The following is a 27,636-nucleotide window of genomic DNA, read 5'->3' on the forward strand; positions in this document are numbered from 1 at the left end:
AAATACCTTCAGCGCAATTTTGATTACACTCTAAACACAGTTTAAAAATGCAGTGCAAGGTTCCTCATCGGTTTTAAAAAACTGTCCCTTTCAGGCATTTCTCAGCTCAATTACACATTTATATGCACAACATGTGTGATTTATAAACAGTAAAACACTAAAATTGAATGTTCACATTTGTTTGTTTGTTAAAAGTCAGCTTGTTGTTTTTGCAAAATCCGTATGTTCCATTTTAAGTGAGGAACAATATAAGGGCATAACATTTCTTACTATGATGTCACTTATTGTGACATAATTTCCTGCAACGTCACTACGAATTGCATATACTTATTACTTACCCTACTATTTTTCTACATGACTTGTGCCCTGACAAGTATCTTGGGAAACGTGAAAGCTCAGCATTTGCTGCACTTAGAGCTATTACAGTGTTAGCTGCATATTGAAGGGAGAGGGGAGGCCTTCTTTTAGTTATGTAAATACATGTTGCCACACAGTGTGGTGCCTTCGTTAAGTACAGGCCTGGGACAAAGAGCCCTGGCTGCCTTCAAATTGTGCAGCCCTGCCAAGTACCACTCATCAGGGGTTAGACTAATGCATTTTAGTGCTGGAAAAATTATTAGTCACGTATTAGCATTAACCCCCCAACCACTACCGGCAGTGAAGCACACCTACTGTTACGTGCTGCATTTAAACACTAGGGGCCCTATGTACGAACACTTTTTCCCATAGACACAGAATGGGTAAATACCTTTGCTACATCTGGCCCTAGATTCCCTGCGCAGCTGTGGCTGGAAGTGAGACTGAATGTGCTGGTGACTGTTAGACTGGCCAGAGATTATTACAGATGATCAAATGTAATTCTGCAGCCCGGCTTCCACCACCACATGGGCCGCATAGTGGTAACCAAAAATAAGTAACCCAGCTCAGAGGGTGTGTGGACCACATGGAACTGCAGGGAACGGCAACTTGCCTGTATTGTTTTCTGGCTGCATGTCTACACTGCAGTCTGCTCACTCTAACAATGCAGGGAGGTGATTCGTGAGGACAAGTTAGGCAGGGACAGAGGTGGCCAGCTGCAGTTATGTTTCTCCTTGACCGGCACATGGCCGTCTCAGTCCACCAATCAGCCCCTCCATGCGCTTTGGTTGCATGCTCAAAGTCACAAGCCAGCTGAAGCTGCTGTAGATTCCAACCCTACCTCCCTGACCCCTGTCTCCACCCAGCTGCCTGTGTGGGCCTCGGCGTCCACAAATCAGGGGCAGAATGATTTTTAGCTGCCGGGCCACTGAGATATTGTGCAGTCTGGACATCACACCTGATAACTCTTCCCTCGGTAGGTCCATTAGTGTTGGATGGTGGTAGATGTGTCATCGGCAGCAGCCGAGCATACACTTGAAAAGCTCTGGCCAGCATGCCCTGTATCACTTGCCTGGAGGACTCACTCCTGCCTCAAGAATATGAGAAGCGCTAAGGCCATTACTGCAGTTCAACCACAGTGTAATAAGGACAGAGACCCAGAGAGACTTACAGTCTATGACGCCAGCAGCGGCAAGCACCTGTCCAAAAAGTGCTGACCTGTGAGGAGCCGAGAGCTGCAGTGTGGCACACTGTGCTGCAAGACTACCATCCAAGGCTGGACTCCCACATTTGCAAGGTGTTTCATCCTGCGTGTAATGCAAACACAGAATTGTGCACCACAGTCTGCATTGTGGTGACACCCCCCCCTAACACTCCTCACTTGAAGACGCTCTCTGGTGGCCTAGGCAGCCTCGCATTCACTTATGGTTACTGCATATGAGTCCAGCAGAATTCCAGAGTGGGGTGCTGACCAAGAGGGTCAAAGAGGTGGCTAAATAAGTCTGAGAAAATACTTTCATACCCTAAAATGAAAGAAATGCATGTTAAAGTAATTGGTATGAATACAATCTGAAACCTGATTGGCTAATGCAACGTGTGTGTGTGTGTGTGTGTGTTGAGGGGGTAGGGGCAGGGAGTCTGTGACCAGAGAAGCAAATAATTTTATCCTGGTTCACTCAGAGCACAATAATGGTGTGAGTATTTATAGTGCTACGAAGTCCCAGTCTATGCCTGAAAGCACTGTGATTATGCAAGCCATTATTTTAAAGTTGTATTAGACACAGTATATGATAGGTTGCCTGTTAGAAATTGGGTCTCTAGTTGGTAGAGATATGTACCTTGTCCAAGTAGGGACCACAATCCTAGTCAGGGTAAGTCAGATACACTACCTAAATTAACCTGTGCTCACCCTCTGGTAGCTTGGCACAGAGCTTAACTTAGAAGGCTATGTATAATGTATTTGTGCAATACTTATGTACAGTAACACAGTGAAAGACACCACAAAAAAGACTCAACCCCAGTGTAGAGAAAAAGATAATATTTATCTGAGTAAAACAAGACCAAAACAGCAAACATCCACTCAGTAGAAGTTGAGATATGAATTTTTAAAGATTAAATGTAAAGACAGTGCTTCGAAGTCTATAGCTGTAAAAAGCTTACTTGAAGTTGCAAGTGACCAGTGCAAATCCAAAATCTAGGCCGACCGTGGTGGAGGGTAGGCTGGCTACAGAACCCACGCAGGGTCCGCTGAACATTACCTCTGTTGGAGCAATGTGTCGATGGAGAAGATATGATGCATTGATATTTCTGCAACACTCGGGCGATGCATTGCTTTTTGAAGTTTGTAGCTGCAGAACCCACTTCTTAGGCCCTAGGCCCAAGACTGGAAGGGGGCACCTCAGGCAAGTGTAGGACTCACAGATGGCAGAGTCCAGCAGCACCAGGAGAGTTGCAAGCATCCTTGGATGCCCCTAATACTGCAGAAGTACAGGGAGCAGGACAGGAAGCCCTTGGAGACTCGGGTTCAAGGATGTAGAAAGCAAGTCCAGTCCCTCTCATTGCAGGACAGAAGCAGCAGGCCAACACAGCAGAGCAAACAGCAAAGTGGCAGTCCCTCCTACAGCACAGCACACAGCAGCAGTAGGCCAACACCGCAGTGCAGTTGCAGAGTGGCTGTCCCTCCTGGCAGCACAGCAGTCCTTCGTACTTACAATATGTCCCTGGTTCCAGTAGAGATCTGATTTTGCAGGGTTTGGGGTCCAATATTTATACTTTATAGGTGGGAGTAAATTCCAGGTCTTCCTTTGAAGTCCACAAGGTCCCTGACCTGCTCTCCCTGGCTCCAGACACTCTACATGGGGTTATGCATCCCTTTTTGTAAGGAGAGGCACAGCCCTTTTCAGGTGCAAGTGAGGCAGTGCTAAGCTCCACCCCCACCAAGCCAGTTAATGGCCAACCAGCCTGGTGATGGGCAATCAGGATGCAAATGTCACACCTAAGCTCCTTTTGTGTGGGTGTCTGACTAGAGGGAATGCACAAAGCCCAGCTCTCATCTTCCCAAGATGTGTATTCAGAGACAGGCAGAAACGCAGAACGGTTAGAGTAAGAAAATGCCACATTTCTAAAAGTGGCATTTTCAGACTTTCAATTTAAAATTTGATTTCACCATAAGTTGTGATTTTAAATTGTGAGTCCAGGGTCACCAAACTCTGTATTTCTATTTTTCCCATTTGGAAATTACACTTAAAAGATGTTTTAAGGTAATCACAATGTTATCCTATGGGAGAGATAGACCTTGCAATAGTGATAAATGAATTTAAGAGTTTTTCACTATCTGGACATGTTAGACTTGAAAGTACATGTCAACTTTTTAATTATACTACACCTTGCCCTATGGGCTAACTAGGGCCTACCTTAGGTGTGACTTACATGTAATTAAAAAAAAGGTTTGGGCCTTGCAAGTAGGTACTTGCCAGGTCGAAATGGCAGTTTTAAAACTGCACACACTGGCTCTGCGGTGGCAGGCCCGAGACATGTTTGAAAGGCCACTGTAATGGGAGGCACAGTCAGTACTGCAGGCCCACTAGTAGCATTTAATTTACAGGCCCTAGGCAATGGTTGTATGATGGAATTACGCATGCCTAAACAACGCATGCCTTAATAATGGGGTCTTAACAATGACTGTGCTTTTACTATGCATGCCTTTACAACAAATTTTGTTGTAAGAGCATTTTTGGTAAAGGAACATGCATGGTAAATTTCCTCCCGCCCTGCCCCCTAAAATCTGATACCTGACCCTGCAAATCCACCCGGCCCTTAAAACTGCCCCTTCCGTCCCCCACCCTGAGCCCTAATCCAACCCCACCCTGAGCCCCAAAAGTAACTCTGCCCTGCCGATAAAATACCGCGACCCCCACGCACTGAACCCTAAAACCCAACCCTGCCCTGTCCAAAAAACTACCCTGACCCCCGCACCGAGGCCTAAAACCTGGTCACTCTCCTTTAAAATACCCTGACCCCTCCCACCCTGAACCCTAAAACAGACCTCGCCCTGCCCTTAAACTACCCCGACCCCCCCACCTGCCGGGAGCCCCAAAACGGCCTCCCACCCGTAAAACCTACCCCCAAACCCAGCCCCACTTACCTCTCCTGTTCCTTGCAGATAGACAGTAACCCTGCCCTGGCCTTAAAACTACCCTGACCCCCCACCCTAAACCCTAAAACCAACCCCTCTCTGTCCTAAAAATTACTTGACCCTCCCCGGCCAGAGGACTAAAATCTGGTTACTGCCCTTAAAACAACCCCTACCTCCCTGCCCTGAACCCTAAAACTGACCCCGTCCTCTCCTAAAAACTAGCCTGATCCCCCCCTCCCTGAGGCCTAAAACCCAGTACTGTCCTTAAAACTACCCTACCCTCCCCCCGCCCTGAGCCCTAAAACAGCCTCCTACCCCTAAAAACTACCCTCCCCACCAACCCCGGGCCCCACCCCCACTTACCTCTGCTCTTTCCTGTTACACCTGGTCAGCTAGACCACTCTCTGCTTCTTCCTGTTCCACCCAGACAGCTAGACCGCTTTCTCTGCCTTAACCACGAATATGCATGTTTCAGGTACATGCGTGGTTAAGGCAGAGTCGTTGTTGAGGCAAGCATTGTTGCACTTGCAGGGAAACGGCACACGTGGCTCTGCCCGCATTAAGGCAGTTTCCTGGCACATACAGTGCACTTTAATATGGACTTACAAGTAAATTAAATATGCCAATTGTGAATAAGCCAATGTTATCATGTTTTAGCAAACCAAGCACCTACACGTAAGCACTGATCAGCAGTGGTAAAGTGCCCAGAAACCTAAAAACCAGCAAAAATGAGTCAGACACACAGGAGGAGGAAGTCAAAATGTCTGAAGATGACACTGCAAAAAAGGCCATTTCCAGCACTGCCACACTATGGACAGAGTGTGTTTAATATGAAACAAGTGTTTTCAGAACATATACTTGAGAAAGTGTCACACTGAATGTCACACATTTGGTAGTTGAATGTCATTCAGAAGTGCACTGAAACCATGCAAATGTCACAAATAAGCAATCTGAAAACTTGGCAGCTATGATTGTGGTGGACCTGAGCGTCAGTATTCCTAAACATTGAGCACTACATTTATCACAAGTTCTAAGGTGGAACACAGAAAACCTCAAGTTAATGCTGATCCAGACCTGCCACTGTGTGTTAAATCATATCTGCTCCCTTCACATGGTCACCCAGCGAAAAGCTGATATCACAAGGTGGAAGGACCATGTTGCACGTTGGATTTCCAGCTGTGTTTGGAGGCTCTAAGCCAGTAATTCTTAATCTGTGGTCCACAGACCCCTGGGGTCCGTGACACTACTTAGGGGAACTTTGACTCTTTAGAAAATTAAATAATATTAGCTGATTAATTAGGTACAAGTACATAAAAAAGCAACATTGAAAATTTAAAATGTCAAAACGCTCTATAAATGTGAAGGAATTTGAAAATGGCGACTAATAAGTAAGTTAGTGTCCTTATATTGATTTATGGGACCAGTTCAAGTACAGCAAAAGTAATCTAGTATTGATGATTGGTGGCCTTATTTGAAGAACTGTAATACACTTATAAAAAGAACATGCAGTTGGAACAAGGAAGACAAAATTATGTGCTAGCATCCAGGATGTCGCTTTGTCTTTTAAAATAAAACTACATTTTGAAATTTCCTAGTCTACAGTTTAAAATTAACATTTTTATGTTTGCATTTTTTTGTTTGTGAAATTTTTAAAATATTCCATTATTTATATTTGTTTGATGTACACTCTATTCTGTATTTTGTGTACCGTTTTGAATTTTAAGTGTTACAAGTAGCTAAGGTGGATGTCCCCGGCATCGCGTAGTGATTCAGTGGGGGTCCCCAACATATAACAGATTAAGAACCTCTACGCAGCCCAAGGCCACTAAGGGCTTTTAAAACACCCACTGACATCAATGGCAGACTCGGCAAGCTTTTGGAGGTTTTTGGAAGGGGGGGGGGGATTGGTTGGGCTGAGGTGTAGAAGTGCTACTTCTCAGTTCGTTTTCGGTTTGAAACTATGCCTTCTCCAAGACCCCAACTCCTCCATTCACTTTGCAGGTCTGTGATCACACACACAACTGGATGCAACAAGGAACACACTGCATTTCAAAAGGAAAAAATACAATAAATAATCAAACTCCAAACAAGCACAGAAAATAGCGGAAAGGGAAGGAGAGCACAGTCCAGCAGAATGCGATGATACCAAAACACAAAAAAAAGACAGTCTAATAGGCTACACTCTGATGACAACACTTCGCACAGCTTGGTACAGTAGGACAATTATTTTAATTGTTTATTGCGCTCTGTAAAGTGCACTAATGTCGCTAAGCGCAGAAGGGCTGTAGAAAACTGTTAAATAAAGGAACTGAATTGTAGGGTAAGCCACTGTTTGGAAAAGCTGTAGTTAGAAGCCTGACACTATTCGCAAAAGGTTTTCTGTGGTGCATGGCGCTCTAACCTCACAGACACTCAGACTCGCACACGGGCCAGTGGTGGTTCCCAAGAACCGCCAGGCCTGGCTGTGGGTGTCCGCCTAGTAGCCAACAACCCTGTAGCCAGATAAGGCTGGAGACTTTTTCTCACAGTAAATATCGTTGACCCTCTATCAGATGAGGTTCTTTAAGTGTCAACACAGTGCCCGCCGCATAACCAAAACACAATTTATGCGGTATAATCGTACAACTACTTTACTAACAGACAGACCCTTTATCCTTCACTCCTCTAATTTTTAAAAAGACTGTGGTTCTTTGGCTGCCTTACTTGGAGAATGAAGTGAGTTTCACTTTCTCTGAAGGAAGTTTTCTCCAGTCTCCCTGACTGTTCTAGAACATTATTTTCATGTTGGAAATAGATTTTCTAATTTGATTCCGATATAAACTCATTACGAGAGACGCCAAGTTGATTTCCACCATAGAAAGCCGCTAACCCCCTTTCCATTTTTAGCATTTTATACCAAAGTACGCTCATTATTAGAGCCAACCAGATGATTTGCTCCTTGTCACCAGGCAGGTCGCTCCCCCCATCTGCCACGCAGCCCCCTGTGGGTTGAACCTCCGTTGCCGCTTTTGCCGCCTGACTACTCGCTCCCTTTTTTCTGTACCCCTGTGCTTGGCTTCTGTGCCACTTCGTTTTTTCATTCTGTGCCCCTGTGTTTTGCTTTCTGTTCCCCTGTGCTCTGTTGTCCCTCTCCCGCCGTCTTTTCCCACCGTTTTTTCCCCGGGTTTTTCCCTCGCCGCTGAGCCCCTGCTGCCCCGTCCCCTTCACTCCCATTGGCCGCCCCGCTCCCACCTCCCAGCTGCTCCTCCCTCCCTCTGCCCTCATATGGAGGCCGCAAAGAAGGCACGCAGCGGGCGCGCCACTGGCGCGCCGAAGGTGCGCCTAAGGCAAGCCCGACTGCACCCGTCCGCGCCTGGACCGCACCCAGCACCAGAACCCCTGGAACCCGCACCCCCGCAACGCCAGACTGCACTACGACGCAAGCACCCTCCACGCACTCAACACCAGACGAGACCACCCCTGCTACCGGGCCACCCCGAAACGCACCCAGGGGCCTTTCACCTGCCGGAACTGCAGATTCACCAGCATCCAACCCTCCACACCCCCAGCCAGAGAACCCAACCACCTCCGCTGCATCCTCCTCAACACCCACTCGGCTCGCAAGCACGCCATCGAACTTTGGGACCTCCTAGACTCCACCGCCCCCGACGTCGCCTTCCTGACGGAGACCTGGCTAAATGCCACCTCAGCACCAGACATCGCCATGGCCATCCCACATGGCTACAAGATCTCCCGCAGAGACTGCACCAACGGAGTGGGAGGAGGAATCGCCATCATCCACAAAGACTCCATCAAAATCTCAACGAACACCGATGACGCCCTCACCACCGCCGAGCACATGCACTTCCAGATCCACACCGACCCCAACACCACCCTCAGAGGAACTCTCATCTACAGACCTATCGGACCCCGCCCACAGTTCAGTGACACCATCGCCGACCTCATCCGCACCCACGCCCTCGCTTCCACGGACTACATCCTCCTCGGGGACCTGAACTTCCACCTCGAGAACAACAACAACGCCAACTCCACCGCCCTGATCGACAACCTCGCCAACCTCGCCAACCTCGGACTCAAACAGCTCGTAACGACACCCACTCACGCCACTAATGGCTTTAGCAAAGGTTTTTAGCCATGTTGTTCAGCAGCAGGGCTAAAGCTAAAAATATATATTTTTTAAAGTGCTGTGACACATTCAGCGTTAATGCACTTTTTTGTAGAAAGGCAAACAGGAGGGTCTGTGGCAGTAAGATGTCAACTGAGGGTGGACAGGAGAGGCTGTAGAAGCAAACTGACAAAGGACGGCAGACAGGAGGGGCTAAGGGACAATGGACGGGGAGCGGAAAGGAATTGGTTAGCAAATGGACAAGGTGGTGGCTTAGATGCAGGAAGAGCAACAGAAGGTGAGCGGTGAGGAAGCAAGAGTCGCAAGTGAGGTAGGGCAACAAAGAGGAACACGAAGAGTGTAAAAGTTCACAAAGGAGACAGATGGCAGAAGGAAGACAGATGCAGTCTTGTCCTTAAACAACAAAAAGAAACTAGCACATGAAAATTGAGCAGCACAATGACACAAGTAATGCTTCCATGCTCTATGGGAGGGACAAACACCAGAAGAAGGAAAGCCTATGGAAGCTGGTGAATAAGAAGCATATGAGAGTGGCAATGAAGCTGGCCAATGGTAAGCAATCGTCAGGCTCTAAGTCCACTGTAAGCTGACAATGGGATGTCTTAGGCAGCAGCATTGTGAGGATGTCATGGACCCTGGTGCAAGAAAGGAAAACTAACCCTTTGTCTACTGATGGAGTAGGAAAATACAGCAATTATCAGGGTTCAAGTGGGCCCCTCATGGCTCTGGGATCCTATGAACCTTAACTTGCTTCACCAATGGTAGCTACTGACCTGGACTTAAGCAAGACCTAAAAAAGCACAATTTTAACCATGTCAGCTTGTGAAGCCAGCAGATTGACAGCTAAATGAAAAAAATGGATATTCAGTAGAATAGGTAGACAATAACATGCACCATTTGCAACTTTAACATAAAATAGAAATCGCTGTCTCAGGTCAGTCTTCGCTTCGATTTTCCCAATCATAGGGATAGACACGTTTGTCATAAAAAGTTGGGGATGGGATGAAAGCCAGAAATTGAAGATTATGTCACATTTCCTAAGTGAATGGAAATGTGTTTCATAGCAGTCAAGTGTGGAAAAGATTTATTTCCATTTCCTTGTACATATGAAACTTAAAATTGCAACACAATCTTCAAAGAATTTATGTCAATATGGAGGGCTGGCATTCCTCCCAATCTTCTAAGTGTGTCTCGGTGCAGTTCATAAACTGCACCTTAAAAATTAGGGAGCCAAGGTGCTATCAATGAAAGCACTGGTGTGGAAAACACACTTTACTCCTAGTGTTGTGTGACCACCAAAGGTAAGAAGTTGAAGGCAGTCGAAGTTTCAAAGTGCGGGGCAAAGACAGTAGGCTCCCTCCATGTTGCTCTTCAAAAAGATGCATACATGAAAAAAAGCTTACCAGTGGTTAGTAATAGAAAGGAGAGTTTAGTTTAGTTTAGAAAATTTATAAAGCGCATGGCTACCATAAGGCCTCCCAGCGCTAAAGGCAAGTAACTGCTTTAGGCAAAACTAAAGACTCTAAGATGAAAATAAAAAAAAGTCTTCAGTTTTTTACGGAAAGGTAGTTCCAGGTGTTCTTGTCGAAGTTCCAAAGAAAGGGAGTTCCAGAGGTAAGCAGCTTTGACTGAAAAGGAGTTACCTCCCCAAGTGCTTTTCCAAGAGTGGCAAGCAAGCCTACCAACGGTAAGTGATGAATGGGCTCTAAGCCCCTTTTAGATATATTTTTTAAAAGAACAACAGACTCCCCTGAAACAGTGCATGTGACGTCTCAGGCGAGACCTAAAAATGAATATGCTGTTCCTCCACATTTGTCCATCACAATTTCAAGTCAGTTTCTGCCCTAGGAGAAGTTAAAGTGCTCACTCTGGACCTGGCCTACAAGGCAATGCACCAGGGATATTGACTTTGCTCATTACACAATCCAGACTGCCAGGCCCACATTAAGTGTCACAGATTTGTATATTGGGATCCACAAATTACAATACACCATCCAATGATGTAGCGTGAATGAAGCACAGAAGGTTTTCACCAAGGTTTAGCGTCCAGTTGCAGCTTTTATTCCCAGCCTGACTGTGCATATGCACTATGATTCAGACAACTAGTTAAAACTTTCTTGGTCAAGAGATCATTTGTCTCATGCTTGGCATTATGGGCCAGATTTAAACTTGTTGACGCAAACCTGCGTTAGCGCAGGTTTGCGTCAAAAAGTGTAGCACCGGCTAGCACCATTCCAGAACGCTAGCCGGGTGACATATTTAAGGAATGGCGTAAGCCGGCACTAAAATCCGGTTAGCATCAAAATACATGACGCTAATCGGGTAGGGGAGGCGTAGGGGGTACTGGAGGTTGTGCGGGAAAGAATGGCGCTAGTCATGTTTGAGTAAAAAAAATGACTCTAACCTGACTAGTGTAATTTTTTTGACGCACAACTCCCCCTGGAGATGACTCCTGTCTTAGTAAAGACAGGAGTCATGCCCCCAGCCCAATGGCCATGCCCAGTGGACTTATGTCCCCTGGGCATGGCCATTGGGCACAGTGCCATGTAGGGGGGCCCAAGTTAGGCCCCCCCATGGCACTTTGAAAGAAAAAATAAAAATACCTACCTGGACTTACCTGGGATGGGTCCCCCCATCCTTAGGTGTCCTCCAGGTGTGGTGCGGATGGGTGGGGGTGTCCCTGGGGGCAGGGAAGGGCACTTGTAGGCTGTGTCCATGGTCTCTGACCATGGAAATGAGCCCACAGGTCCCCTGACGCCTGCCCTGACCCAGGTGTTGAATAATGGTGCTAATCCGGCTTAGCGCCATTATTTAAGGCCATCCTCCTCCCGTGCGTGATTTTTGCATGGGAGGATAAATAAGGCTCTAGGGCCTTTGAGTCACTTTTGGCCCGGGAATGCCTACCTTGCATCTCATTGACGCAAGGTAGGTTTTCACAGTAAAAAATTATGCTAACTCCATAACTTTGGCGCTAGGCAGGTCAAGCGCCAAAGTAAAATATGGAGTTAGGTTTGCATCGAATTAGCGTAAAAAAAATTATGCTAATTCGACGCAAACAGAGTATAAATATGGGCCTATATTCTGAAGCCAATGTTTAGAGAAACAAGCCATTCCATGAAGCCAGACTGAATCACTGGGGTGCTCTTTCCTGTGGACACAGTGTTTCCCTTTCATTCTTCAGGAGGATTCCACACCCAACATTTAGTAGCTAGAAGACGCATTCTTGCCCTTGATATCTAAAATAAATAAATATGTCACACATAGAAAAACAGTGCGGCTCACACTCTCAGAATCCCATTCAATGTAACAATGGGCAACTTCTCTCAAAATAACTTTGATTGTAAATTATGTCACCGAAGCCCACAGCATGCATGCAGAAAGCCTGGCTCTTGGACTGCCTTCTGCTCTCAAGCAGTGTCACAACCAATAGTCTTTTTCGAGCTGAGAACTGCAAGCTCATGAAGAGCATACTGAAGCTAGAACTATCGTTCCTTCAGAGACTAAGAACCTACTTCTGGCCGAAACTGATTTTTTTAATGTTTCAAAGTCATATCAGCATCCAGGAGCGCTTCCAATGTAAGACCAAGTTCCCCTATGTCCCACTCTAGACATTTGCATTAATACAATTTCCTACATAGTTAGCCCTGCCGTGATATTCACAAGACATGTAGTGAAATCAGATGCTTACATACATATATGTAAAAGTTATCTTCTAACTTGTGTACTTTTCATGAATATGCAAGGCAAGACCATTAGACTCTCAATTAGACTCAATTAGGGGTCAATGCCGGCTCATACCCCTAACTCTCTGGGCCATCCACCACTGGGCTGCCAGGTCGCAGTGACAAGGATGGGACAAGTGTAACTTACTTGCATACCTGGTACTGCCATGTCTTAAATGGCACCCCCTGGTAGGGAAAAATGCACTATGCCCACACGTGCAGGGAGAAAACTCCTTGCCTGCTCAGGTCACTGCTATTTTGTTTTCTGAAAACATGATTTTCAAAAAATAAAAAATGGTTACTGAATGGACGCATCAAAAATGGTGCCCACTCTGCATATTCATGACCATCAATGAAGCCACCACAGCAGCGAAACCAATAAAGGCACATAGATCACTTCCTGCCTGGTGGGGTTTTCTGAATATGGTGTGCAGTCCTCATCTAGACAGCCTGCCCTGAAATTAGGCCCTTGGCTTCTTCATGCACACCACACCTCTTGGTCTTGTAAGTAGGAAAAAAGGTACAACCTTGAAACTTAGATATTCAGCTTGTAAACGGGTTCCGCTACAGTCCGCCGTTCCTCTTGGATTGTCTCAGCCACAAAGTCCCAACTAGGACCTCAGCTATTGAAAGGCAAAGTATCAGGCATAGCTACCTAATTGCCAGAGACAAATAATGGAACAGGTAGGTCCTATCCTGGTGAACAGTGTCACTCCCACAGACTGCAGGTCATGGTTTCTTCTTTCATTAAAAAGGAATGCAGCCGTCTTATGTTACAGAGTAAAACAGGCACAAGCCAGATGCTAATCAGAAAACACTAAAAGTGTGTAACTTTTGCAGTTTATGGACTAATCATAGCTCTCATGTTGGAGTTCTTGTTAATCCAACATGAAGGGAAAAAAAAGGTCGTATCTGTACAAAATTGGGTTATTGGTTGAGGTGGGCGGAAGCCTCACTCAGGCAACAACCACAATCCTTATCAGGGTGAACCACAACAGTCGCTGAATTAACCTGTGCAGAACCTTCTGGTAGCTTGGCACAAAGCAATTAGATTTAACTTAAAGGTTAAGTGTAAAGTATGTATACAGTACACATGCACTAATAAAGTGAAAACACAACAGAGGAAAAATAGGAAACCAATTTAGAAGAATAGATTACATTTTAATGAACAAAATGATACCAGCAAGACAAAAATACAGTCAGTCGAACCCAAGATAATACATTTTAAAATGTTAGGTAGATAAAGCTCATAAAAGCACAACGCACCACTCAAAGTTATTTGGTCCGCTAGACCAGGAGAAAGTCACAAGTTCCGGTCGACCATGATGGGGGCGGACCAGATACAGGGACCAGGTTAGTTTTGCTGAAAAAGGTACCTTCTCAAAGACTGCCCGAAGAGTTTTGTTCACAGTAGAGGAGGCCGCGAGGAGCAGGGAGAGCGTTGCAGATGGTCGTTGCTGTAGTCTAAACAGCTAATCGGGCATCACTATTGGTCGTTTTTGGAGCTTCACGTTGGTGGTCACAACAGACTGTCAATGCTGTAGCCGGAGTGCAGATCTTACATTGCCGGTCGTGACTGGCGGTTGCATTAAGCGCAAAGAGTTGGGTTCAATGGAGCTTCTCTTTGGCAGTCGTCTTGGGCAGCAGAGTCTTGGCACAAACAGGCCCATTTGCGGTTGCGAAGGGCCCGAACAGTCAGGATTTCTTCTTTTTTTGAAGAGGAGTGCACTCTGATGCCTGTCAAAGGTCCAGAACCTGTCGGGGAACCTCTTAGGGATCAGGGATTACTCTAGAAGAGGCCAGTAGTGCTCAGGAAGATCCAGGCATGTCCAGTTGCAGCAGGTCAGCTGGGCAATTGCAGGGAGGCCTTTGGAGCATGTTGTGTGTCTGTAGCTCAGACAGGAGGTCAGCCCACTGACCCTTGTAGTCACTCTGGTTAACTTGGGATGAAGAAAGCAGGTCCAGTCTTCTTTCTAATAAAGCAGGCAGTCCTCAAGTAGCAGAGCATTCCTGGGAGCAGCAGCGCAGTCCTCTGGTGGCAGGGCAGTCCTTCTTCTGTAATGTCGACAGGTCCAGGAGTGCACTAATGAGTGGCTCTGGTGGTCCAATATTTATACCTCGAATTACAGGCAGTGGAATGCGTGACGGGTGCTGCTGCACCCACCGCCCCGCCACATTGCCGCTGGATCGTTTCCGAGCCAGCTGCAATGTTAAGTACCTGTTCACCACAGGGTCGGCAGGCAGAAACACTGTTTCTACCCGCCGGCCCTCCAGTGGGCCAGCAGTGTTTGGACTGCACAGGCAGTCTCTTGGCGGTCTGAGTTTGGTGGGCGTCCTCCGCCGCCCGCCACCTGCCAAACTCATAATTAGGGGCCTAGTCTTCTTTATCTCACTGCCTAGCAGGAATTCACAAACAGCAGAGCCATTCACATTCATGTGACCCAGGATTTTGACAAAAGGCAAATATGGGTAGGACAAAGAAATGCCAACTTTCTGAAAGTGGCATTTTCAGAATTGTGACTTAAAATCCGACCTTACAGTTAAAGAAGATTTTAAATTACAATTAATTTAAGTCTAAACAGCATATTTCTATCTGCCCCCAATTAGAAATTATCACTTACTAAATGTAATAAGGTGACCCAGTGTTAATCAATGGGAGAGGTAGGCCTTGCAGTAGGGAAAACAACTGTAAGAGTTTTTCACTACCAGGCCATGTAAAACACACGTCCTACTTTTTTGATACAACACATCCAGCCCTATGAGCTTTTGCGGCCTACCATAGGGGTGACTTATATGTACTAAAAAGGAAGGTTAAGGCCTGGCAAAAGGTTTATTTTGCCAGGTGGAAATGGCAGGTTAAACCCGCACTACAGGCTGTAGTTCAGGCCTGAGATGTTTTAAAAGCTACTTTAGTGGATGGCACAATGAGTGCTGCAGGCCCACTACCAGTATTTAATTTACAGACCCAGGGTACCTTGATACCATATAATACAGACCTACAAGTCAATTTAATGTGTCAATTAGATGTCAGACAATTTTACCATGTTCAAAAGAGAGCACAAGGACTTTAGCACTGGTCAGCAGTGGTAAAGTGTGCAGAATCCTAAGTCAACAGAAACAAATTCTGCAAAATAGGAAGGGAGGAAGGCAAAATGTCTGGGGAAATACAACTCTGAGGAATGTCAGGTCTAACACTATCAGAGCCCCATTTCACTTTCTCCCTCAGGCTGCTGGTGCATCAGCTGCATTCTTACGGCCTGTTCAGGGCATAGAGGAGTGGACCATACACCCTTCCTGAGTACACCAGACGGGCTGGGGGACAGATTAAGGTGGGTGTCTGGGGTGAGACACCCCTCAAATAAATACATTCTTGGCGGTTAGGTCTAGGGGCTCTGGGTCATGGCTGCTACCTCTGTGTTGGTTTTTCCAGGAACGAAAGATAAAACAGTGACCTTTGGTTTTTCCAAGAACGATAGACAAAACAGTAACCTTTGATAAAAATGAGAGAGAACACTTGTAACTAAATTGCAAAATGTGAAACCAAAAAACCTGGTATTAATACCGGCTTACCTGCTTGTCTAAATTGTGTGATCCTAAACAAAAACATATGAATGTACTTTAAAATACTTGAGTTCAGAGTGTGTGCTGTACAAATACCTCTTATGGTTGATTTTGTAGACTATAGCTTTCTCCATCTATAATAAGAATCTAGGCCACGTTTAAGGTCTAGTTCACTAATGGCATTGTCATTGGGGGCAAGCCATGAATGCTTCTAAAAACAATCACCTTTAGTAAATTGCTGTCTATGCAGTGATATAAACTGATGAAATAACGTGAAACGCTTCTGCATGTTAAAGAAATAGATTTTGTTTGAATAGTGAAGAGATTGTATCATATTTTTATATTATGTTTATTTCATAATATACATGGCAAATGTTTTCATGGCCTGGCTCTGGCTTGGTTCACCCTATTAATTTGTCTATAAACCCTCCTCTATTTGTGATTCAGGCATATTACATGGGGCCATCAGTCAGTTCATAAAATGAATTGCAAAAGGCGAGTGAGTCCTGCCCATATGCTCCAAATTGACAACGCTACTATTAAAGCTTCTTTTAGCTGAGACGGAGAACAGTATGTGAAGTGAAAATGCATTTAAAGTAAGTGATCACAGGGCAGGGACTCCAGGCTGTTGTGTTGTACCTTACAGTCATCATAATTTCCCAAGGAGAACCTCTAGGTCCAGGTAAGATGGGCAGAGGTGTAGCTTCAGTGGAGGTGTTTGGGGTCTGATACCCCTAAAATTCATTCTTGGTCTGGTAGTTGGGTCTGGGACTGCTATGTCTGTGTCAGTGTTTCTTCTCACTTTCATTTCACTAAGATGTTTTAACTTGTTCATTGTTTGGATCAGGATCCTAAATATATATATAGTGACTGGTTTACCAAAAAATAGTATATCTGAATCCATAGATGTTCTCTTTGAATAGGTGCAAATTTACTACTCTTGGAATTTACAAACAGTGACTTTAGTAGGCTCAGAAAGCTGCACCGACTCAAGTTTCCAGACATACTACAGGCAATCAAACACCCAAAAGGTGATGGGATGAGTGCTTGCAAATAGTCTAACCAGTGGCAATCACTCGGGATAGCGTTCCAAACCATTTTTTATCGACCACTGTGTCACTCTAGGCAGAAGCTCACCTAATGCAAATCAGTACTGACCCTGTTACTAATGGAAACAGCCAATCATGAACCTTGGTCATCTCACACCTCTACCCTGTAGTCCACTGCTTTTTAGTTGGGAAATGTGAGTTTCATCCCCTCCTCCAATTCTCACTATCCACACTACGCCCCTACAGACCAGGACTATAGCCAGAGCCATGAAGAGAATTCTGACATCCATATCACAAGTAAAACTTTGAAGACTGCCCCACCAGGTGTTATAATATCCTTTGTCATCCTCAGGAATGGCATTAATATATAGATGAACTCAGAGTCAGAACCCATATATGGTTATGTATTGAAGAATGATCTACCTGCACTTTGACACTTTTTTAAAACATATTTTTATTGAAGTTTTGCTACTTTATGTGACAGACAGTTGGGTTACAGTATTGAAGGGTAATAGGAGGATGTACTAGCATGGCGTACGGTTCAAACAGTAATAGACATAGTCGTGGAAACATACGTTTCAGGTTGTAAAATACCATAATTTGAGCAATTGGATATAGGAATTACAACTGCATGAAATGTACCATCCAGGGGTGGAAGAGTGTTGATCCCATGTGCCCCATGGTAATGGATGTAGTGTGGAAACCTCTGCTGTCATTAGGGGGATGGGGAAACTAGGGAAGTAGCAAGGAGATGGGAGTAAAGAAGGCAACAGCACAAGCGAGGTTGCCAAGGGGATGTTCAGGGGAAAAGAGATGGACGTGGGCAGGGCATTGTGGGGAGTAGGGACAGTTGAGGCGCTAGTCATTGTGGTAGCTCGGTGACATTGTCAGGCGGGTGAAAGATGCTCGGCTAGTGTAGAGAGGACTGTGAAGTTGATGAGGTTGGTGGGTGGTGACAGCAGCAAAGCAGTGGCAAGGGGGATCTTTAAGTCACTTTTTATACCGTGCCTCAAAAGTGTACTTGAAAAATGTTGGATAAAAGAAGGATTGACATATTCATTTGCTTTAAGTCAAACTACATAAAACCTGTAATTTAGGTGGCTGGTGCAGGATTCGTTCAGTGAATTAAAGAATTTAATTCACCATAAAATGGTTTACTAACACATGAGGGAGGTCTGCAGTGTGTATCTATGTTTCACCTGAAGGTAAACGCCAGCACAAAGAGGGCACCAGGAGAGAAAGCGTTGTGTGCCTCAATGCACTTTTGAAAGTGTCACATTGTGGCACAAAGGCAGCCCCTTTTGTGCACCTAATTGACATGTGAACATCTTGTCAAAATTGAGGTTCCTGTGTCGTATCGATGTTAGTCTACACCAGTGGTGGCTGCCACTGAACAGGGTGGCAGGGTGTGGTTGATAAAAAAAATAAAGAAATAAAAGAAAAACACTTACCTTCTGGAGACACGTTCATGTCTCCTCCGTCCTCTTCCCAGCAGCACACAGGCTCCCAACCAATCACGACGCTGCTGTCACCAGCATGACAGCAGTGTCGTGATTGGTGTGAGCAACCTGCTTTGGCACTCACACAGGGAGTGGGACCCTGTGCACTTGCTCCGCCCAGCTGTTCAATACAGCTGGGTGGAGAAATGCAAAGTGTGGATGTCTGTTTGGCCGGCCATAAACTGACATGCACACTTATTGTGCACTCCACTTGTCCCTCCAGTCCTCCTCCGGCCCCCTCCAGCCCAGCCCCGCCCCACCCCGCCCTAATCCAGCTCCCAGGAAAATAAAATGATAATATCAATTCATTATTATGATTTTATTTTTCCTTCCCATTCTGCCTAAAAGCAGCGGGACGATGCTCCTCCGCCTTAGCGGAGGAGCCATCCCTGGTCTACACTCATGATACCAGTAAGCTGGATATAGGAAGGGAATAAAGGGTTTTGACATTTACACAGGAGGACACAAGCTCAGTTTCCCTCTTCTCCTGATTCCACCTTACACCTGTACCACAGGCATTTTTCTGCCGCAATCTCCTACCTTGTCTAGAAGTCAGATGTATCCAAGCGCGTAATGAGGGGCCAGGCACCTTTTGGTTTTGGCAGTGAGCAGTGTAGAAGTCCATTCCCAGTTTCCCTCTTTTTTTCTTATGTGCGAGCGCAAAGTGCTCCGTCCATTCTGTAATCTCTCTTTGGGCTTCAAACCACGCCATGTCATGTCAGTCACTTACATTGGTTTGTGGGCTTGCCTTTTAAAACCTGCTTGCTTTAATTTGTGAAAGACATGCACACGTTATGCCTTTTCCGGTGTTTAGCCCACCTCTACAGCACCGGTAAACTACTAAAAACATACGAGGCTCGATGTTCCATTTAACGTAGCGCGATCGATCTGCGTTTTTTTTCTTTACAACGCTAATAGCTCCAACTCGAGCAAATGCGAGACCCATTGCATCGAAAATGCTTGTTCTATCTTTGTGGTAGCGATTCTGGACTCAATTACATCTCTTCTACTCCCTTTTATTACTGGACTAACACACCTTGTGCGCTAGTGCATCACTACTGCTACTGGAACTTATTCTTATTATGTGTCATTGACTTGATAACAATATTTCTAAAACTGTCTACTTACCTGCCTTCTGCAGGTACTCTTCTTCTTCGTATGCACCTTTGCCCAGGGATGCTAAATGTGGGTAGGAAGAATAGGAATATACAGTTATGTTCCAGTTTATTTTATCCCCCTTCCCTTCAAATGTGTCTCATTTGGTAACAAAAGGAAAGTCAGACATAGGACTAAGATGAAGTTATGTTTATGATGACCCCGGTATCACGCCATAAGCATTCTCTCACTACATTTACTTATTTCCACCAGTTTTCAGCATCAGCCTTGCCTGACTCACCAGCTGACTTGATACAAGGATAAAGATGAGGGCAGCTGTGTGCTGGGGAACATGAGATCACACACAGTGACCACATTAAATATGTCTTCCTTGCCGACTGACCAAAACAAAACTTAATTTGCCTCAACTCACCAGTGTATGCTTGCTGTGGCCGAAAGATGAAAAGATTGCTTTTGTGCCCCGACTGGTTTGTGCCCACGGAGACTAAATGTCAGTGAGAAATTGAGTGTAGGAGGCAAATGTATGCAATTCCGCTCAAAATGTACAGATTCCGGTTATTAACATCCCAGGCAGTTTCAAAACTGCCACATGGTCATCCCAGATCCCATTCCCTAGAAGTAAGGGAGAGCCCAGGTGTCGGAGTACAGCAACCATTTAAAAGCCAGTTTATAGCTCTGTGCAATGTGATTGTATGTTGTTTTGCGAATACATTTTGAATGAGCACGTCAGATTTTCACTACACTCAAGGATTCAGTGATTAAAAAGTAATATTGTAAATGAGTAGTATGATACTGTTCCATGTTTTAGACTAGCACAATACTCAGATAATTCATGTTTAATCTCACACGAGCTAAGACCTTTTGCACTGACCCCGACACTTCTCTGCTTGTCTGTCCCAGGTCCTTCAGGGCGATGACTGGTGATCTGTTTCCCTGAGAGAAGAAAGCACAAATCTTAAATTTGGGATGAAGATGCAAGCCCTCCTCGACAGCAGCTGCATCCTTCTGCCTGTCTTCCTTGGACTCTGCACCAGAAGTAGCAGGGTTCTGGGTCAACAGAACAGCACGCTCATCTTTGCTGCGGACAACAACATTCGCAACTGCAGCTGTTCCTCCGACATCCCAGACTGCGAGTACAACCTGGCGCAACTTATGTGCAGTTGCAAGACTGTTTTGCTCCACACTGTAGACAGAACTATCCCCAGGTTCAGCTATAGCAGTGATCTCACTGTGTGGTTCAAGGATGCTCCGACGCTGGGACTGTTGTTGAACTTTTCGTTCGTCCATGACCTGAAGCTGTCACTGTGTGAATCAGCCCCACTTTCAACTAATTATGTTCCCATACTAGGGCTGAGAAGACTTAGGATACAAAGTGTTGCTGGTGCTCGGTACACTCAACAGAGTTTAACAATACACAATGGCCTTGGCAAAAACTCATTGAATGCATTTAAGGCCCTGTCAACTGGAACAAAAACAATATATGATATTGCATATCTGGATACAGCGCTTTGCAACAGATTCTCTTCATTGAAATCTTACAGTGTTGAAAACGTTTCCAACATTGAAGAACATTTCCCAAATCTTCCTCATGGAAATGTTTTTTCTGTGCACAACAAGACATATACTGTGACATTCATTTACTGCTAGGACAACTATTTTTCCCAATGAAGAAAACATTCCGGTATAACCAACTCTGGTTAGTTTGTATGGATTGTGTCAAGTGTGCACTGATGCCTGTGCAGTTTCGCATCCAACACATATACATGGGCACAAGCCTAGGTATTCTCAATTTAAAATTCTTAAGAGTGTCCTGTTCACTGAAGATGCCAAGGAGGAAATCTCATGAGCTATGTAATCTGTAGAACAAAAGTTTTGGTTTCAAATACAAAAATGTATACAAATCAAAATGCATATTTCTATCACAAGTCGAGACACTATAAAAGTAGGGGCAGATTTAAGAGTCACGTAATTTTTTTAATGCTAAGGCGGCGCTAAAGTGACATTTTCCCTGCGCTATATTTAGAAAGTGGCGCAATGCATGCATTGCGCCACTTTGTAAACCCTTGTGCCACATTATGCCTGCGCCAGGCATTATGTATGCAATGGGGCGTTCATCTGTCACGGGGGCCGAAAAAATGTCAAAAGGAAATCTAAGAGATTTCCTTGCGTCATTTTTTACGGCACTTTTAACGCCTGCTCAGAGGATGCGTTAAAAGGGGGCTTCCATTATTTATAATGGGCCCCAAAGTACTCTGCAGTACAAAATGTTGGCGCTACTCCTGCAGAGTACATCAATAGCATAAGAAAAATTGACACTAGTGCCTCCTACCTTGCGCCATGGTGCGCCGAATTTTAAATACTGCGCACACATGGCAGTAGGAGGCGCAAGGAAAGTGGCGCTGCACTAGGTGAGCACCACTTTTCTTAAATCTGCCCCATAATATTTACAAATAATAGAAAACACTCTGATTTTCTTATTTGAAAGCTATTTGCCTTGGTACAAATTAATCCCACTTCCAAATTAAAACGAAAAATATCTCAGTTTGTTCCACGATGAGGTTTATTGTTGTAAGATTCGCATGTATAAAATGTTGATCCAGCTCTTGGCTGAATCTCTAGTTATTTCAGCCTACCTCAGGACGTAGCTGACTTGTCATTCACATACCGAAAAGTGCAGACGTACACAACTCTGTGGGTTGATAAGAAGGCTGAGGGGAAATAAGTACTGTTAAGGGCTTTTGCCAGTTGGTGGATGGGGCTGTCTTTTCACTCATCCATAAAAAAGATAGCTAGACAAACTAGTCAGCATTATATAAGGGGACACCCATAAACCACAGTTTTTGGAAGATATGGCTAATGCAAAAATAGCAATATGTCTAATGTCAGCACATCAGGTTCATTTAACAATGTAGAAAATTTCTATAAATACGAACATTGATTGACAAAGCTAATACATTCACTTGCAGTTACTTAACGGAAAGTGCATTAATGGGTTATGTATGACATCAAAATAATTTTACCCAATTACAGCTGTCAGAAGTTGATCACTGCTGCATTGCAGAATTGCTGATAGGAGTTGTATATTTGCTTTCCCTCGATTACAATGGCCGACCAGTGGAAAATTACATTTGCAATGAAAGATCAGTAGAAAGTTGACTTTTCGCACAGTTTGATTGACACAAATGGCGGTACACAAGTGTAAGCACCGGTGCAATCTATCTGTAATCGAGCGGTACCCCTTTACCACAATTTTGTATGCACCACAACTGATTGCACAGAAATGCCATGCCAATAATGAAGCACAGAAATAGATTTTGTTTTTATTTATCAAATTAAAAGCTGTGCTTGCGGAGGGTGCTAAAGTAGCACATTGCCTTTCCAATGCATCATATACTTCTGTTTTGTTCAAATGGCTTGTTCTCCAGGTCACATGATTTTTAAAATTATTTTCTCCACTTTACTCAGGTTTAGAGTCTAACATTTTAAACTCGTAATAGAGCTGTGTGAGACTAATTCGATTTTTCCGATAAGTGTTGAGGGTTAGTTAGCTGGAAAGAAGATTGTAATGTATTGTTATTAAATGTGATTTTAAATGTTGCTTTGATAAGTGCATCAACAATAAAGGAAAAAAGAATGAATATGATTTAACATTGGCAATGCACTCATTGTCAGGAATCATGCTAGACACATGCCAGCCAACGAGCGTTCATGGGGTGGATATGACAGCCTGCAACAAAATGCAGGCATCGACACAGGCCCATGTGTGGAGTTCATGATACCAAATGGATGGTTCCTACTCTTTACCCACTAATATGAACTGCGCACTAACGATGCCACCCTGCACACATTTAAGTACATTTCACCTCAGGAGTCAGTTGCTAATTTGTGTTTGAGGATATGTTCTGCATCTTAGAAATCTACACTGAATGCCTTACTTGGAAGTTTTACATTTATTACACAACAATTGCAGTTTTTTTCATGCTTGCCAGTTAAAAAGGACAGTAATGAAGAGTGTTAAAGAAATGAAAAATAACCCTAAATGTTTAATTAGACAATATCTCCAAGAGCTTTTGATTACTGAAAATCAATTAAATAAATAAAGCAAACCATTAACATTTTTTTTTTTCTTTTGTTTCTGAAAATGTAAAACTAGCAACTATAATGTCTGTTAAAAAACAGGTGTCACTGTCTCCCAAATTAACGATACTCGAGTTATGCATTTTGGAAGGATGAAAAGCTGAGTTGGCCCTGCCATGTGCTGAACTTGTGACCTGCATGTCTCACCCGATTTTCCCAACGGGTGCTTCAGTCGTGAGCTACTTTGTTAGTATGTCATGTTTTGCAGTGAAGGATCGTTGATCAGTTACTTTGATCAGATCAGAAATCTTTTCAACTGTAGAGCACAAAACGTAAGTCAGTTTTAGGATCAGCTTACCTTGCCTAGCTTAGACAGAGCATATTCTTAATACAAGGGCGGACATGGTGCGGTTTACTAGCTAATTTGCAGACTTTAGTACGTGGATAGTGGGGCCCAGATTTATTAACCCCTTAGCTGCTGGGCCTTTCCTCCTCGCCAGTGCTGAGCCCTTTTTTTTGGCTATTTGGGTAGTTTGCGCTTATGGCCCCATAACTTTTTGTCCACATAAACTATCCATGCCACATTTGGGTCTTTTTTCCCAACATTGTGGGAATTGTAAAGGTACCCATAGTTTCTGGGTTTCCCTGGAGGAGACCAAGAAATTAGCCAAAATACAGCTAGAATTTGTTTTTTGGGGGGAAAAATGGGAAGAAAGTGTAGCAGAAGAAAGCACCTGTTTTCCCCCTGCAAATGGCTTCCTCAAAGAGTTTGTGGTGCTAAAATCACCATTTTCTCAACTTTCAGGAACAGGCAGACTTGAATCAGAAAACCAAATTTTTCAACACAGTTTTGGCATTTTACTCGGACATACCCCATTTTTGCTGTTTTTTGGGCTTCCAGACTACTTCCAGCCAGGGCCAAAAATGGGTGTGAAACCAATGGTGGATCCCAGACAGCTAAGCATTTCTGAAAAGTAGACAAAATTCTGAACTCAGCAAGGGGTCATTTGTGTGGATCGTTCCAAGATTTTCTCACAGAAAGTAACAGTTGAAATTAAAAAAATATTGAAATTAAACTGAAAAAACAGCCATTTCTGTCTATGTTTTCTTCTGTAACTTTTTCCAGATATGGTAGATTTTTAAAAGCAATATGCCGTCTGCTGCGGGGGTCTCAATGGGTTTGTCTCACCCAGACTCCTTTGCAAACCTCAAAAGTGGGCAAAAAATACTTTTTCCTTACATTTCGGTACTGCAAAGTTCTGGAATCTGAGGGGAGCCACAAACTTCCTTCCACCCAGCATTTCCCCAACTCTCCCAATAAAAATGGTACCTCACTTGTGTGGGTAAGCCTAGTGCCTGTGACAGGAAATGCCCCAAAACACAACATGGACGCATCACATTTTTCAAATTAAAACGGATGTGTTTTTTGCAAAGTGCCTAGCTGTGGATTTTGGCCTCTAGATCAGCCAGCACCAAGGGAAACCTAGCAAACCCGTACATTTTTGGAAAGTAGACACCTAGGGAAATCCAGGATGGCATGACTTGTGGGGCTCTCACTGGGTTCTGTAACCCAGAATCCTTTGAAAATCTCAAAAGTGGTCCAAAAAACACTTTTTCCTCACATTTCGGTGCTGCAAAGTTCTGGATTTTAAGAGGAGCCACAAACTTCCTTCCACCCAGCATTCCCCCAAGTCTCCAATAAAAATGGTACCTCACTTGTGTGGTTAAGCCTAGTGCCCGCGACAGGAAATGCCCAAACCGTACTGTGGCGATAATGATAACTGAGGTGAGTGTACTAATTTGTTCTGGAATCTGGAACCATTTAGGGAAACCTACCAAACCCAGACATTTCGGAAAAATAGACATGAAGGTGTGGATTGTGCGAATTCCCCAACCTTTCTTTTACCCAGAATACCCTGCAAAAGTGAAACATTGAATAAAAACCGTGTTTTTCCTTGCATTTATGTGAAGTAAACTTCAGGAATATGCATGGATCCACAAACATCTTGCCACCTAGCATTCCCCAATTTGTCCCAATAAAAACGCTACTCCACTGGTGTGCCTGGGCTTAGTGCCCATGACAGGAATGGATCACACAAGGGTCAATGGTAGTCCTTGCATGAGGGCTACTGTTGACCCTGGAGTGATCCATTCCTGGCACAGGCACACAAGTGGGGTTGTGTTTTTATCATGAGAAGTGAGGAAACACTTGGTGGTAGAAATTTTGTGGAGCCCTGCACATTCCTGTAGTATACATGACGAAAAAGCAAGGACAAATAGTCTTTTTAATCAATGTTTCACCTTTGCAGGGTATTCTGGATAAGAAAACTTTGTGGAATCCATGCAAGCCACACTTCCGTGGACTGCCCCTGGTGTCTAGTTTTCAGAAATGTCTAGGCTTGGTAGGATTCCCTATACGGCCGCTGAGCCCAGAACCAAATACACAGGTGACTGTCTTACAAAACTAGGCTGTTTTGTAGTATGTACTTTTGATGTCTCCACAATCCGTTTTGGGCACGTTCCTGTCGCGGTCGCTTGCCCACCCACACAAGTGAGGCAACATTTTTCTCTGGAGACTTAGTGGAACGCTGGGTGGTAGAAACTTTGTGGCTGCCTGCACATCCCAGAACTTTCCCCCACTGAAATGCAAGGCAAATGTGTTTTTTAAGCAAGGTTTGTGTTTTCAAGGGGATTCTGGGCAACTGAAAACTGGTGAGAGCCAGGCAAGTCCTGCACCCGTGGACTCTCCTGGTACGAGTATGTTAAAGTTAAATCACCACTCACGCTGATTGGTTTTAGCACCTCCAGAAATTATGGTTTCAAAGCATGAATACTTATCAAAGTATCTGAATACTGAAACCAAGCCTTCTGAAGGTGAGCCATAAAGCCTCTTCACAGCACCAACTGCTTAATGGTCCATTCACACGCCATTCTCGCACAACACACAACACACAACACTTTCATACCACCGCCGTGGGCCCAATCCTACTGATCATTGCACTCACATCAACTTACCGCTGCCAGACAAGGGCCCATCACATTCAAAAGCCACAGGACGGAATAAGTTTGACTACATTTTACCGCCTGTCAAGTAACTGCCTCCTTCTTCCTGTACATTACTGAAGGCATGTGTAATGAACCTTTACTAATGACTTCCATGACAGCCACATGAGGCTCAAGAAGACATGTTTTTCATGCGCCTTTAGTGCACTCAATGTGCTAAATCCAACTCCTCCCAGTTTATGGATGCAAGTTGGGGGTGTCCGAGTATGCTTTGGGAGGCTATTCCTCGTACTGAGCGAGCATATCTACCTTTGAAACTAAGGCAAACATGAAGGTGAATACATCCTAAGGTCGCTAAATTAAAAAGTCAAACAAATATCCTGTGTGACTCATTCACCACAACTTCTACTTTCGCTTTGAAAGTGAAGCTACAAATTGAGTTTGCACACTTTCAAACAAGTAGAAATGTAGGTGAATGTGTCCCACAGGACATTTGTTTGACTTATTACACTTAATCTGGTTCTCGTTGGCAATCATGGTGGTCATTATGTGGCATACATAAGTTCCCTAACAAGCACTTCAAAATCATGCCTTTTAATATCTTGCCACACAGGGTACTCCATGACATTATGGCATATGTTCTGTCCACTAGTATGTACAGTGTGGGGATTATAATGCACGTTAATCGAACAGAACACCTACCATGTTCTGACGGTGGATAAAGGTGTCAAGCAGCCCATAAGGTAGTCCATGATTTCCTGAAGTAGATGAAGTTAAATTCTGTGGCTGCTTGCCTAACGAAGCAGTGGCCCACAGGCGTTCAGTATCCATGCACAGCCACTGAAAGGTTTACCCAACAGCAGCTCCCCCTCAGTCTGTTTCCCAGAACTTTGCTTTAGAATGGTACAACGTAAAACAAGTAGGGACACAGAGGACTGGCTGAGATTGGCACTGGGGACAGTAATACCAACTCTCCTGCCGCTTTCCATGC

The 27,636-nt window shown here is 44.5% G+C and overlaps 1 protein-coding gene across 2 annotated transcripts in view; it reads left to right on the forward strand.

The window, feature by feature from the left end:
* EPCIP (exosomal polycystin 1 interacting protein) overlaps positions 1 to 23,676 on the forward strand; it is a 228,546-nt gene extending 204,870 nt beyond the window's left edge. For both annotated transcript variants that reach the window (XM_069204022.1, XM_069204023.1), the window contains exon 2: positions 20,466 to 23,676. In XM_069204022.1, the coding sequence (XP_069060123.1) occupies positions 20,532 to 21,212 (681 nt within the window). In that variant the 5' untranslated portion in view covers positions 20,466 to 20,531 and the 3' untranslated portion in view covers positions 21,213 to 23,676. The remainder of the gene's footprint in view (positions 1 to 20,465) is intronic.
* Positions 23,677 to 27,636: the final 3,960 nt, after the last annotated feature.

The sequence above is a fragment of the Pleurodeles waltl genome, chromosome 8 (assembly GCF_031143425.1).
Source record: "Pleurodeles waltl isolate 20211129_DDA chromosome 8, aPleWal1.hap1.20221129, whole genome shotgun sequence".
Taxonomy (NCBI): domain Eukaryota; kingdom Metazoa; phylum Chordata; class Amphibia; order Caudata; family Salamandridae; genus Pleurodeles; species Pleurodeles waltl.